At 38.4% G+C, this 15,303-nt stretch overlaps 1 protein-coding gene across 1 annotated transcript in view; it reads left to right on the top strand.

The window, feature by feature from the left end:
• The window catches only part of LOC119878351 (ankyrin repeat domain-containing protein 26-like), a 125,847-nt gene that overhangs the window by 14,926 nt on the left and 95,618 nt on the right, over window positions 1–15,303 (top strand). Inside the window, exons 6-9 of the mRNA XM_038588969.1 lie at window positions 5,180–5,249; window positions 8,026–8,080; window positions 8,194–8,375; window positions 13,240–13,333. Of these exons, the coding sequence (XP_038444897.1) occupies window positions 5,180–5,249; window positions 8,026–8,080; window positions 8,194–8,375; window positions 13,240–13,333 (401 nt within the window). The remainder of the gene's footprint in view (window positions 1–5,179; window positions 5,250–8,025; window positions 8,081–8,193; window positions 8,376–13,239; window positions 13,334–15,303) is intronic.

Here is a 15,303-nt window from a genome sequence, read left to right as displayed (position 1 = left end):
GCAAGCCCTAATCAGGCAAGCTCTTAGATATAGTGACGTCTGCTCTCCTTGAGATGAATGATTTTTCTGAAAGTGAAGGATATGTAATCTAGGTATAGACCATGTAACGTTAATTAAATTTATCATCTATTTAGAGGGTATTTCTAAACAGTTGTCTATTTACTGACTTCTCAGTCTAATTTTCCCTTTAGGCTGGCACCCTTGATAAGTTCTGTGAAGCTTTTTCTTTTTTTGTAGACTTTTTTGCTTTTATCCATGTCCTTTCTATACTCTTTTCTTGATTTTTTTAAACTTTCTTCTCCAATTTTCTTGCTGTTTCTTTTATTCCATTACTTTTTATCATTTCTGCAGCTAAGGATTCTCCATTTTTCTAAAGACAAAATGAAAAGCAGATAGAATTTCAGGGTTTTAAAGAATCTTAGAGATGTGTTAATCAAAATACTCTCTGATGCTGTAACCCATGTTTAACATCCTTACCAAGTGGTTGTTGAAGTGGAGAATTTGAAACTCAAAAGGGATTAAAGTGACTTACTTGAATTTGATAACTGACAGAAATGAGATTTAAATTTAGATTTTTTCCCTTTTCTCTCATCTTTGATTTAATAATATAAAGATAGGGAGTGGTTCTAGTGTACATGAGATGGGAATTAGCAGGAGAGGGCATGTTTCAAGAAGAACCACACTGGGTTGAAGAGGAAAAAGAGTTTTAGAAATGATGACAGAATATTGGAGTTTATGACAAGATAGACAAAGGTCAATTACACAAAGAAAGAACACAAGATATTGGTTGTCGTTTATAAAAGCATATTAAAATAGAGCGTTCAAGAGAGTCCTGAGCAGCATTTCTTTTTGTTGGTTTATTTATTTATTTATTTATTTATTTATTTATTTATTTATTTATTTTAATTTTTATTTATTTATGATAGTCACACAGAGAGAGAGAGAGAGAGAGGCAGAGACACAGGCAGAGGGAGAAGCAGGCTCCATGCACTGGAAGCCCAACATGGGATTCGATCCCGGTCTCCAGGATCGCACCCTGGGCCAAAGGCAGGCACTAAAGCGCTGTGCCACCCAGGGATCCCTCTTTTTGTTGGTTTAATTGAAGGAACTAGCATACTTCAGGGTTTCTTTTCCTTTAAAAAAAGATTTTACTTATTTATTCATGAGACAGAGAGAGAGAGAGGCAGAGATACAAGCAGAGGGAGAAGCAGGCTCCATGCAGGGAGCCTGACTTGGGACTCAAACCTGGGTCTCCAGGATCATGCCCTGGGCTGAAGGTGGCACTAAACCGCTGGGCTATCCGGCTGCCCTACTTCAGAGTTTCTGTTGAGAAACATTAAAATCAGTTGAGCCACTGGCAAGAGTATTTACAGCAAATAGGAATGGGACATCATCGACTTCTACCCCACCTTACAGAAGGCGGGTTAGATCCTTTCAAATAATGGGGGGAATGGAGATTCTGAACTATGTAAATGTATGGCCCAAGGTCACAGGGTCTTGTGATCGCTCCACCTCTTTTCGTAATTCTCTGATGCCCTTCCCATGTATGTGTAGGGTTTGGTGGGGTAGGACTAGCTGTCAGATCAATAACGGAGCTTCATTTGGGTAGTTGGTAAGGTGCCTACATTGAGATGACTGCATGGATGACTCAGACTCCAGTTAGCTGGTTCCCCAGGAACAGGAAATGGCTCCTATTCTTGGTCATTTGAGCCTTTCCTTGTTTTGGGAATCTGTGCCTTGGCAGGCTAAAGACTTAAACGTTGGAGAGTGCCACTGAGCCCTGCAGAGGAGTGATCCAGGAGTGGTAGCTCACAAAAAGAAAATATTAGGCAGTGTGGGTAAATAGAGGCACAGATATCAGGACTATTTTTATAGCAGTCTCTCTTCTTGGGTATCTGAGTGCCCTTGATGATTTTTAAGGTCTTGCTAGTTTATGTGGACGTAAATAAGGCAGGACTTGTGAAACTTGGATTTTATAATTTTTAATCTTTTAATCTCTTCGGGAATAGTATTCCCACTAATAACATATAAATTTGTTCTTTAACATCTGTAGATAGTTTCTTTTCAAAATGTAAGTATAGTTGACACACCGTTATGTTGGTTTCATGTGTACAACATAGTGATTCTATGTTGTTACCCCATGCTTACCACAAGTGTAGCTACCATGTGTTACTGCATATTGCTGTTACAATACTATTGACTATATTCCCTATGCTGTACTTTTATCCCTGTGACTTACTATACCTGGAATGCTGAACCTCCCACTTCCCTTCACCCATTTTTGTCTGTCCCCCACCCACTTCCCTTCTGGCAATACAGAATTCTCTGTACTTATGGGTCTGGTTCTGCTTTTTGGTTGTTTGTTCATTTGTTCTGCTTTTTTGATTCTACATATAAGTGAAATCATACAGTATTTGTCTATTTTGCTCTGACTTATTTCACTTGGCTTAATACCCTCCAGGTAATCCATATTGTTGCAAATGGTAAGGTTTCATTCTTTTTTATGGCTGAGTAATATTGCTCTGTGTATGTGTGTGTGTGTGTGTGTGTGTGTGTGTGTGTGTGTTATACATCTGTTGATGGACATGGGTTACTTTCATATCTTGGCTGTTGTAAATAATGCTGCAGTAAACATTGGGGTACATATGTCTTTTCAAATTAGTGTTTTCTTTTTTGGGGGGTAAGTAAGTACCCAGTAGTGGATTACTGGATCATGTGGTATTTCTATGGGTACTTCTTCAAGGAAACTCCATTTTGTTTTTTACAGTGGCTGCCCCAATTTCTATCCTCATCACCAGCTCACGAGTATTCCTTCATCCTCACCAATATTTTTTAGTGTGTGTTTTTGATTCTAGCCATTCTGACAGGTGGAAGGTGATAATTCATGGTGGTTAACTTTTGTCCAGTTAGCTGTCAGACATTTCAGAGAATTCCTCACCTGTCACACTTAGTTATGGGAACTAAAACTGGGCCTTTACTAGGCATTTCACAGGTTAGGAGAGGTGAAAGCAAAATAGATAACTAAACCCTTTTTAAAAACAGAGGCCAAGGGGCGCCTGGCTGGCTCAGTTGGTTAAGCGACTGCCTTTGGCTAGGGTCATGATGTCAGGGTACTGGGATAGAGCCACATATAAGGCTCTCTGCTCAGCAGGGGCCCTGCTTCTTTCCCCTCCCTCCACCTGCCTCTCTGCCTACTGTGCACACACACACACTCTCTCTCTCTCTCTCAAATAAATAAGTAAATAAATAAATAAATAAATAAATAAATAACATGTTAAAAAAATAACACAGAGGCCAAATTTTGAAAGACCTGTATTCTGAAAACATTGGTGAAAGCAATTGAGGATGACACAAAGACGTGGAAAGAATTCCATCTCATAGATTGGAAGAGCACCTATTGTTAAACTGTGTATAGGACCCAAAGCAATCTACAAATTTAATGCAATGCCTACTAAAATCCATCGACATGTTTCACAGAACTAGAGCAAACAACACTAAATTTATATGGAACCACTGAAGACCTCAAATAGCCAAAGCAATATTGGAAAAAGAAAAACATAACTGGAGATATCTCTATGCTAGATTTCAAGTTATATTACAAAGCTGTAGTAATCAAAACGGCATAGTATTGGCATTAAATGGATACAAATATCAGTAGAATAGTATAGAAAATCCAGAAATAAACTATAATGATATGGTTAATTAATCTTTGACAAAGCAAGAAAGAATATCCAATGGTTTGAAAAGGCAGTCTCCTTCAATAAATGATGCTAGGAAAACTGAATGGGTATATAAAAGATTGAAACAGGACCACTTTCTTTCACCATTTACAAAAATAAATTCAAAATGGTTTAAAGATATAAATATATCACATGAAACCATTTTATCCTTGAAGAGAGCACAGGCAATGATCTCTCTGGTATTAGCTGTAGCCAGGTTTTTCTTTTTTTATGTCTCCTGAGGCAAGAGCAATAAAAGCAAAATAAACTGTTGGGGCTACATCAAAATCAAAAGCTTTTGCAGTGAAGGAATCAATCCACAAAACTAAAAGGCAACCTTACAGAATGGGAGAAGACATTTGCATATGACATATCTGATAAAGGTTAGTGTAAGAATCTAAAGAACTGATACATCTCAACACCCAAAACACAATCCAGGTCAAGAATGATCAGAATATATCAGACATTTTTCCAAAGAAGATGTCCAGTTGGCCAACAGATATATAAAAAGATGATCAGCATCACACGTCATCAGGGAAATGCAAATCAAAACTACAATGAGATAGCGCTGCACACCTGTCAGAATGGCTAAAATCAAAACCACAAGAAACAAGTGTAGTTGAGGATGTGGAGAAAAAGGAACCCTGTTGCACTTTTGGTGGAAGTGCAAACTGGGACAGCCACCATGGGAAACCGTATGGCGGTTCCTCAAAAAGTTAAAAACAAAACTAACAATCCAAGAGTTGCACTCCTGCATATTTACCCAGATATGACAAACACACCAATTCAAAGGGATACATGCACTCATGTTTTTACTACAGCATTATTTGCAATCATCAGCCTAAGTGTGCATGTTGATGGATTAGTGAATAAAAAGTGGTGTGTGTATATATATATATATCTATATATATATACACACACACATATAGATATAATACATACACACACACACACACAATGGAATATTGTTCAGCCATTGAAAAGAATGACATCTTGTCATTTGCATGGTGAGAGCTAGAGCGTATTACGCTAAGCAGTGTAAGTCAGAGAAAGACAAATATGATTTCACTCCTAAGTAACATGTAAGAAACAAAATAAAAATGAGCGAAGGAGACAGAAAAGACAGATTTACCAAGAAGAAGACTGCTATAGAGAACAAACTGATGGTTACCAGGGGGGATGTTGGTAGGGCAATGGGTGAAATAGGAGATGGGAATTAAGGAATGCACTAGTCATGATGAGCACTGGGTGATGTATGGAATTACCAAATCATTATATTGTATATATGAAACTAATGTAACACTGTATGTTAAGGATACTAGAATTAAAAATAAAAGCTTAACCAAAACGAGGCTAAATTTTCGTATGTCAAGAAACTTCATTAATAAACAGCTGACTTTTACTCGATTTTTCTTTTTAAAGAAATGAACTTGTCTTTGTTTTCTATTTTTGCTGTAAAGTCGTACCCGCAAAGCTGATACTGATGATTCAAGGCCTTCAAAACATGAGGACTTAAGTTCTGGTACCAAGGTAAAGTACTCTCTTGTAAAATTAATTTTCCTGCTCTGAGTTGAGTGTTGTGTATTATTTACTCTTAAAATATAAAGTGGCTTGCCTCTTGTCATTTTATGTTTTTTTAACTTTTTTTTATTGGAGTTCAATTTGCCAACATTTAGCATAACACCCAATGCTCATCCTGCCAAGTGACCCCCTCAGTGCCCATCACCCAGTCACCACAACCCCCCCCCCCCCACCTCCCTTTCCACTACCCCTTATTCATTTCCCAGAGTTAGGTGTCTCTCATATTCTGTCACTCTCACTGATATTTTCACTCATTTTTTCTCCTCTCCCTATGTTCCCTTTCACCAATTCTTATATTCCCCAAATGAATGAGAACATATAATGTTTGTCCTTCTCAAATTGACTTATTTTGCTCAGCATAATACCCTCCAGTTCCATCCACGTCAAAGCAAATGGTGGGTGTTTGTCATTTCTAATGGCTGAGTAATATTCCATGGTATACATAGACCACATCTTCTTTATCCATTCATCTTTCGATGGGCACCGAGGCTCCTTCCACAGTTTGGCTATTGTGGACATTGCTGCTATAAATATTGGGGTGCAGGTGTCCTGCATTTCACTGCATCTGTACCTTTGGGTAAATCCTCAGAAGTGCAATTGCTGGGTCATAGGGCAGTTCTATTGTTAACTCTTTGAGGAAACTCCACACAGTTTTCCAGGGTGGCTGTACCTGTTCAGATTGCTACCAACAGTGTGAGAGGGTTCCCCTTTCTCCACATCCTCTCCAACATTTGTTGTTTCCTGCCTTGTTAATTTTGCCCATTCTCACTGGTGGAAGATGATAGTTCATTCTGGTTTTGATTTATATTTCCCTGATGGCCAGTGATCCGGAGTATTTTCTCATATGATTGTTGGCCATGTCTGTGTTTTCCTCTGTGAAATTTCTGTTCATGTCTTTTGCCCATAGCATGATTGGATTGTTTGTTTCTTTGCTGTTGAGTTTACTAAGTTCTTTATAGATCTTGGATACTAGCCCTTTATCTGATAGGTCATTTGCAAATAACTTCTTCCATTCTGTAGGGTGCCTTTTAGTTTTCTTGACTGTTTCTTTTGTTATGCAGAAGCTTCTTACCTTGATGAAGTCCCAATAATTCATTTTTGCTTTGGTTTTGCTTCCCTTCAGGGATGTATCTTGCAAGAAGTTGCTGTGGCCAAGTTCAAAAAGGGTGTTGCCTGTGTTCTCCTCTAGGATTCTGATGGATTCCTGTCTCACATTTAGATCTTTCATCCATTTTGAGTTTATCTTTGTGTATGGTGTAAAAAAGTGGTCCAGTTTCATTCTTCTGCATGTGGCTATCCAATTTTCCCAGCACCATTTATTGAAGAGACTATCTTTTTTCCAGTAGATAGTAGATAGCGGTGCTAAACCGCTGCTCCACCGGGCTGCCCTTATTGTTAGGTTTTTGAATTTAAATTACCTAGGGATAAATTTTTATTTTAAGACATTTTGGTAAAAAAAGTATTTAAAAAATTTTTTTAAGATTTTTTAATTTATTCATGATAGACATAGGGAGAGAGAGGCAGAGACACAGGCAGAGGGAGAAGCAGGCTCCATGCAGGGAGCCTGACATGGGACTCGATCCCTGGTCTCCAGGAATCCCACCCTGGGCCAAAGGCAGGCGCTAAACCACTGAGCTACCCAGGGATCCCCTTTTTAAAATTTTTAAATTCAAATTAATTAACATATAGCGTATTATTAGTTTCAGAGGTAGAATTCAGTGATCCATCAGTTGCATACATCATCTAGTGCTTATTACTTCAAGAGCCCTCCTTAATTACCATCACCCAATTACCCCATTGCCCCAACCCTCTCCCCTCCAAGAACCCTCAGTTTATTTCCTATGATTAAGAGTCTCTTACGGTTTGTCTCTCTCTCTGATTTTTATCTTATTTTTCCCTCTCTTCCGCTATGCACCTCCGTTTTTTTTCTTAAATTCCACATAGGATTGAAATCATATGGTATTTGTCTTTCTCTAACTTATTTCACTTAGTATAATACTCTTAAGTCCCATCTATGTTATTGCAAATGGCAAGATTTCATTCTTTAGGATGGCTGAGTAATATTCCATTGTATTTATACACACTGCATCTTCTTTATCCATTCATCTGTCAATGGGCATCGGGCTTTTTCTGTAGTTTGGCTATTGTGGTCATTGCTGCTTTAAACGTTGGGGTGCTGGTGCCCTTTCAAATCACTATGTTTGTATCCTTTGGATAAATACTGAGTACTGCGATTGCTGGGTCATAGGTTAGCTCTATTTTTTTCCCTAAATTTTTATTTATTTATGATAGTCACAGAGAGAGAGAGAGAGAGAGAGAGAGAGAGAGAGAGAGAGGCAGAGACATAGGCAGAGGGAGAAGCAGGCTCCATGCACCGGGAGCCCGATGTGGGATTCGATCCTGGGTCAAAGGCAGGCGCTAAACCGCTGCGCCACCCAGGGATCCCGGATAGCTCTATTTTTATTTAACTTTTTGAGGAAGACTTTGTATAATAATCAGGGGTAAGAAAAGTAACATTTTGGGACTATTAAATCTCTTATAATCTTCACCCCATGAGAAAATGTAGGTTAGTAAATGGCGGAACTGAGATTTGAATCTGTATTTGAATGATCTCCAAAACCTGTGTTCTTTTTGTAATGGTGTTCATTTGGTAATGGTGAATATTACAATTATTTTTACGAAATGTGATACTTGTAATCCTGAAAACTATCAATTTTTTTTCTAGACTGTCCCGAAACTAAACTTAAGAAAGCAAATGGCTGCTTTTCTGCGACCCAAGAGTAAGCTATCTGAAGATTTGTGTTTTTCACGGAGTTTTGTCCATTTTTGTGTTATTTAGTAATTCAAAGTTAGATATCTTCATGTACTCTTTACTTTGTTTTTCACTAAATAGAAGCAAAATGTGGTCTTGTGAGCCAAGAAGATAGACCTTTATTTGCTGACAACAATTTTGCAAGGGAAGATAAGACTGAAACTCTCTGTAAACCATCCGTCAATGTCTCTGACTATTCTCCTCTTGCTTTTGTATCACCCGAAACTCCTCAAACGTCTTCAGCAATGCTTGGTGTTACAAAGGTAAGTTGTTTTGAACTTTGTCCCCCATGTTTTTTCACATACTATCCTCTTGATATCCTTATAATGAAAAGAATCTTAGGGAGAAATGGAAGCCCTCAAGAATATAAGAGAAAACAGTGTAATAACAACAGAGAAGTAAGTACTGGGTTGAGATTTATTACGGTTGGTGGGAATAAACAAATCTTAGGTATGCCATTATGGAGGGAAAGAATTAGAAAGCAACTGGATAGAATAGCTAGATGGATGTGAAGATGAGGGGAGGGGTTGTGGGGTAAGAATTCATTTAATAAGGATGAGATGAATGTAAAGATAGGAGAGTTTAGAGAGATTATTATTAAAAACACAGCAGTAGTGAGGCTAAGGTAGAACAGATGCTGTATATTATAAAATGCGGTAGAAATTATTTTAAATGCAAGTTAATAAAAGGCAATACAAAACATGCTCAGATTCTTCAGAATGACAGCTGGTTTTTATGAAGAACTGGGAGGAAATTTTACCCTTTTAAGTTTAATAAAGTATGATAGCCTATATTTAATTTAGCAAGAGTTGTGTTTATACATAGTACAAAGTGAAGTCTGTTTTAAGCCATAATCAGATTTATTATGAGTTTTGAACTTTGGCTGTTGTCTTTCTTGTGGTTTCTAATTAAACTTACTGTGTGGTATAATCTTGGTCGACTTTATATCTTTTGAGAATAGAGAGGACGTAAATAAACATTTTAGTTTTTTCATTAATTAAAACTGAATTTTTTTCTTAGGTAAGTGAGGTTCTTAATCTCTATCCATTAAATGAAAAAAATAAATTTTAAGCTGCAAGATTCTTAAAAAATATAAAAACTATTTTCTGGATTCTGATGCATCTTTTTTTATTTTTTTTTTTTTGCATCTTTTTTTAAATATAAGCTTAGAATAGAGACACATGTCAAATGAATAAACTCATGATTTATCATTTTTTTATAAGATGATTTATCATTATAGAATCGTAAGGAAGGAAAAGTTGCCCGTAGAGTATACAATATTATTTGTAGAAGGATGACCTTTACTTTCTCAAAGATCTCCAACAGTGGATACATTTTACGTTATCTCGGGAAACTTTAGTCTTCATAGTTGTTATATTTTGTATTTTGTATTTTTTAATTTTGTATTTTATTTGCAATTTTTTTATTGGAATTCAGTTTGTTAACATATACCATAACACTCAGTGCTCATCCTGCCAAGTGACTCCCTCAGTGCCCATAACCCACTCACCCCAACCCCCTGCCCGCTTCCCCTTGCACTACACCTTGGTCATTTCCCAGGGTGAGGTGTCTCTCATGTTTTGTCACTCTCACTGATATTTTCACTCAATTTCTCTATTTCCCTTTATTCCCTTTCACTAATTTTTATATTCCCCAAATGAATGAGACCATATAATGTTTGTCCTTTAAAGACTGACACATTTCACTCAGCATAATACCGTCCAGGTCCCTCCACCTCAAAGCAAATGGTGGGTATTTGTCGTTTCTAATGGCTGAGTAATATTCCATTGTATACATAGACCACATCTTCTTTATCCATTCGTCTTTCGATGGACACCGAGGCTCCTTCCACAGTTAGTCTATTGTGAACATTGCTGCAAGAAACATCGGGGTGCAGGTGTCCTGGCATTTCACTGCATCTGTATCTTTGGGGTAATCCCCAGCAGTGCAATTGCTGGGTCATAGGACAGATCTATTGTTAACTCTTTGAGGAACCTCCACACAGTTCTCCAGAGTGGCTGTGCCAGTTCCCACTCCCAGCAACAGTGCAAGAGGGTTCCCCTTTCTCCACATCCTCTCCAACATTTGTTGTTTCCTGCCTTGTTAATTTTGCCCATTCTCACTGGTGGGAGGTGGTATCCCATTGTGGTTTTGATTTGTACTTCCCTGGTGGCCAGTGATGCAGAGCATTTTCTCATGTGCTTGTTGGCCATGTCTATGTCTTCCTCTGTGAAATTTCTGTCCATGTCTTTTGCCCATAGCATGATTGGATTGTTGTTTCTTTGAGTTTACTAAGTTCTGTATAGATCTTGGATACTAGCCCTTTATCTGATAGGTCATTTGCAAATACCTTCTCCCATTCTGTAGGTTGCCTTTTAGTTATGTTGACTGTTTCTTTTGCTGTGCAGAAGCTTCTTACCTTGATGAAGTCCCAATAATTCACTTTTGCTTTGCTTTCTCTTCCCTTCAGGGATGTATCTTGCAAGAAGTTGCTGTGGCCAAGTTCAAAAAGGGTGTTGCCTGTGTTCTCCTCTAGGATTCTGATGGATTCCTGTCTCACATTCAGATCTTTCATCCATTTTGAGTTTTTCTTTGTGTATGGCATAAGAGAATGGTCCAGTTTCATTCTTCTGCATGTGGCTGTCCAATTTTCCCAGCACCATTTATTGAAGAGACTGTCTTTTTTCCAGTGGATAGTCTTTCCTGCTTTGCCGACTATTATTTGAGCATAGAGTTGAGGGCCCACTTCTGGATTCTCCATTCTGTTTCCATTGATCTATGTGTCTGTTTTTGTGCCAGTACCTCACTGTCTTGATGACCACAGCTTTGTAGTACAACCTGAAATCTGGCATTGTGATGCCCCCAGCTATGGTTTTCTTTTTTAATATTCCCCTAGCTATTTGGGGTCTTTTCTGATTCCACAGAGATCTTAAGATGATTTGTTCCAACTTTCTGAAGAAAGTCCATAGTATGTTGATAGGGATTGCATTAAGTGTGTAAATTGCCCTGGGTACCATTGACATTTTCTCAATATTCATTCTGCCAATCCATGAGCATGGTATATGTTTCCATCTCTTTGTGTCTTCCTCAATTTCCTTCAGAAGTGTTCTGTAGTTTTGAGGGTGGAAACCCTTTACCTCTTTGGTTATGTATATTCCTTGTTACCTTATGCTTTTGGGTGCAATTGTAATTGGGATTGACTCTTCATTTCTCTTTCTTCAGTCTCATTGTTAGTGTATAGAAATGCCACTGTTTTCTGGACATTGATTTTGTATCCTGCCACACTGCCAAATGGCTGTGAGTTCTAGCAGTCTTGGGGTGGAGTCTCTTGGGTTTTCTAGCTGCATTATGATGTCATCTGCAAAGAGGGAGAGTTTGACTTCCTCTTTGCCAGTTTGAATGTCTTTTATTTCTTTTTGTTGCCTGATTGCCGAGGCTAGGACTTCTGGTACTATGTTGAATAGCAATGGTGAGAGTGGACATCCCTGTCTTGTTCCTGATCTTAGGGGATAGGCTCCCAGTGTTTCCCCATTGAGAACGATATTTTCGTAGATGGCTTTTAAGATGCTGAGGAATGTTCCCTCTATCCCTACACTCTGAAGAGTTTTGATCAGGAATGGATGTTGTATTTTGTCAAATGCTTTCTCTGCATCTATTGGGAGGATCATGTGGTTCTTGGTTCTTTCTCTTGCTGATATGATGAATCACATTGATTGCTTTACAAGTGTTGAAGCAGCCTTGCATCCCGGGGATAAATCCCACTGGGTCATGGTGAATCATCTTCTTAATGTATTGTCGGATCCTGTTGGCTAGTATCTTGTTGAGAATTTTTGCGTCCGTGTTCATCAGGGTATTGGTCTATAATTCTCCTTTTTGGTGGGGTCTGTGTCTGGTTTTGCAATTAAGGTGATGCTGGCCTCATAGAACGACTTTGGAAGTACTCCATCCCTTTCTATCTTTCATAACAGCTTTAGTGGAATAGGTATGGTTTGTTCTTTAAACGTTTGATAGAATTCCCCTGGGAAGCCATCTGGCCCCGGACTTTTGTGTCTTGGTAGGTTTTTGATGACTGCTTCAGTTTCGTCCCTGGTTATTGGCCTGTTCAGGTTTTCTATGTCTTCCTGTTGCAGTTTTGTAGTTTGTGGTTTTCCAGGAATGCACCCATTTCTTCTCGATTGCCTAATTTATTGGCGTAAAGCTGCTCATACTAAGTTTTTAAAATCGTTTGTATTTCCTTGGTGTTGATGGTGATCCCTCCTCTCTCGTTCATGATTTCATTTTATTTTATTTTTTAATTTTTATTTATTTATTTATGATAGAGAGAGAGAGAGAGAGAGAGGCAGAGACACAGGCAGAGGGAGAAGCAGGCTCCATGCACCGGGAGCCAGAGGTGGGATTTATTCAGTAAAGATACAGAGAAAGCTCTTAGGAGTGGGAGGGGTCCCAGCAGGGTTGCCCTCAATGAATGTTCTTATTCTTCCCTTCTGAAAGCTTACTATACTTTTTGAAGCATTTCATACCTATATCTAAAATCTTTTGCTATTATTTAAACATAATTTCAAGAAAAGTTTTTCTTCCTACTTTGCCATTTCATTCAACCATTTTTTCCTACCAATGAAAATTCCAAGGCTTTGTTATCTAAATGAAGCAGCAGCTACCACAGTGTTCTGTTTATACTCAACATGATGTACCCCGAATTTTCTTATCATGCCAAGTATCTTAAGTCTAAAAAACTTTCTGCCATTAGTTACAGTTTAAATGTATAGCAAATGTACTTATTAAAGAATTTGTTTCAATAGTTTTACTGTCCTTTTATCCTGGTGGAAATACAAAGTAGAGTTAGGTGTTTTGTTATTTCCTTGTTGAAATGTACTTATAAGTCAGTCTTCTTGTCTGTGAAAATATTTACTCTGGCCTTCCATGTTCAGTTAGAGTTAATGGCCAAATGAAGATGAAAAGGTGCACTTAATTGAGATAGCATAGATGAGGTTTTTAAATGTGTTGGTTTTCAATACATGCTTTTCTTATTTGTATGTCTGATTGTGATTAAAGTAGAGCATTTGAATATTTTCTTAGAAAAGGATTTGGAAATCTTTATGCAACTCATTATTATGTTAATTTTAACAGAGTATTTCTGCAAGACTTCCAAAGAAATCTGTTGATTGTTTACCTGGAGCTGCAGATCAACAAGGGCAAAGTATATTCAGTGAACAAGTAGAAGGTAAGAATTGTATTTTATAAAAAGTCATTTGACAGAATGTTGATTTAAAACAGAAATTCTCATGTATCCTAATTTCCAAAGAAAATCACCTATTACATGCATAGAAAGGAGAAAGATGAGAAAAGGAGGGGAGTTCTATATTTTATCAGGTGTCAGCTGCAGATTAAATTGAGAGTACGGCTAAAGGAGCTAAATTACTGGTTCCATTTCCAGGTATTCCAAGACCTAAGGAATGCCTGGAAATAGTTGGAAAAGAGCAAAGAGGGAATGATGAGAATGGCTGAGAGTACAGGGAGTAAATGGAGGAAAATAAGCAACGCTTTATAGTGGAAGGTGGTCAAATGAAAGAATTTTTTTAGGAGGAAGAGCAGGGTATCCCTGGGTAGTTCAGTGGTTTGGTGCCTGCCTTCATCCCAGGGCATGATCCTGGAGTCCCGGGATCAAGTCCCACATCAGGTTCCCTGCATGGAGCCTGCTTCTCCCTCTGCCTGTGTCTCTGCCTCTCTCTGTCTCTCTGTCTCTCTGTCTCTCTCTCTCTCTCTGTGTCTCTCTGTGTCTCTCATGAATAAATAAATAAAATCTTTAAAAAAATAAAAGGAGGAGCAAATTATTTGAAATGTGGGGATATCAGGTGAGCTTCCAGTACCAAAACTTGTCAGAGTAGTATACCAAAATTTTCCCACGCTTAACAGTTTTTCTCGCTGTTGGGAAGACATTATGGATTGACCTAGCTGATTATGCAGAGCTATGTCCTAGTCAGCTATAAATGTATGTATGTTAGGGGTGCCTGGGTGGCTCAGTGAATTGAAGGTCTGCTTTTGCCTTGGGCCATGATCCCCGGGACCTGGGATGGAGCCGTGCTGAGCTGGGAGCCTGCTTTTCCCTTTCCCTTTGTCTGCTGCTCTGCCTGCTTGTGCACGCTCTCTCTGTGTCAAATAAATGAAAACATCTTTTAAATAAATAAATGTGTACCTCAATGTCACATAAAATGGTGGTACTTCATAAGTTAGTATTATTTCGTGCAAAAAAAAAAAAGAATTGGAAGGAAAAAGAGAGCAGGGTCAATTAGGTGGAGATCAAGGAAGCTTTAGCCGTGATGAAAAGTCCGTTAGAACATTTATGACTTTTAATACGTCTTCACTTTCAGAATTGATAGTGATGAACTTGAGGCTTGATCCTAGAAGGTTAAGGTAAAGTAATACAGCGGCAGCGTTCAGTATGACCCAGGATTTCTCAAATTGTAGGGAATCACCCGAGACCTTGTTAAAAATGCAAGGTCTGGAACATCAGGTCTGGAATCTGCATTTTGACCTCTCAGGTGATGCCAGTGTCTGTGGTCCTTGGGTCATGTGCTCAGTAGCATGGGTATAGACTTTCCTGTAGAGAAATCTGGAAGAGCTGTTGGATAGTAGTTCAAGACATAACAAGGTCAAGAAAAAGCATTATTTTGTTTTTATTTCTGAACATGTTTATAACCAGAGGGGAGCAGGAGATACAGAAATAGAAGGCATAGATGTAAGATACTATTGCTAAACAAAGAGGAAAGAAGTGGTGGTGAAAATCCATAAAACGGTTGTAAAAGCAAAAAAAAATCAAGACCATAGATCATGAATTACTTTTTAAAAAGATTTATTTATTTATGTTAGAGAGTGAGCGAGCAGGGAGGGGGTAAAGGGAGAGGGAGAGAGAGTCCTTAAGCAGACTCCCTGCTGAGTGAGGAGCCCACCATGGGACTTAATCCCAGGACACTGAGATCATAACCTGAGCTGAAATCAAGAGCTAGACTCACAACTGACTGGGGCCACCCAGGTGCCCCCAGAAATTACTTTTGAAGACAGGGGATAGTGAAGGGAAAGAGGGAAAAATGAAAGAAGTCTTAGCTAGGAAATTTTGGAGTTGGTGAGGAAATTCTAGAGAATTCACTTTTTTTTTTATGACAGACATAGAGAGAGGCAGAGACACAGGCAGAG

Source organism: Canis lupus, unplaced genomic scaffold (assembly GCF_011100685.1).
Source record: "Canis lupus familiaris isolate Mischka breed German Shepherd unplaced genomic scaffold, alternate assembly UU_Cfam_GSD_1.0 chrUn_S1538H1724, whole genome shotgun sequence".
Lineage (NCBI taxonomy): Eukaryota > Metazoa > Chordata > Mammalia > Carnivora > Canidae > Canis > Canis lupus.
This window is presented reverse-complemented; position numbering and strand designations above follow the sequence as displayed.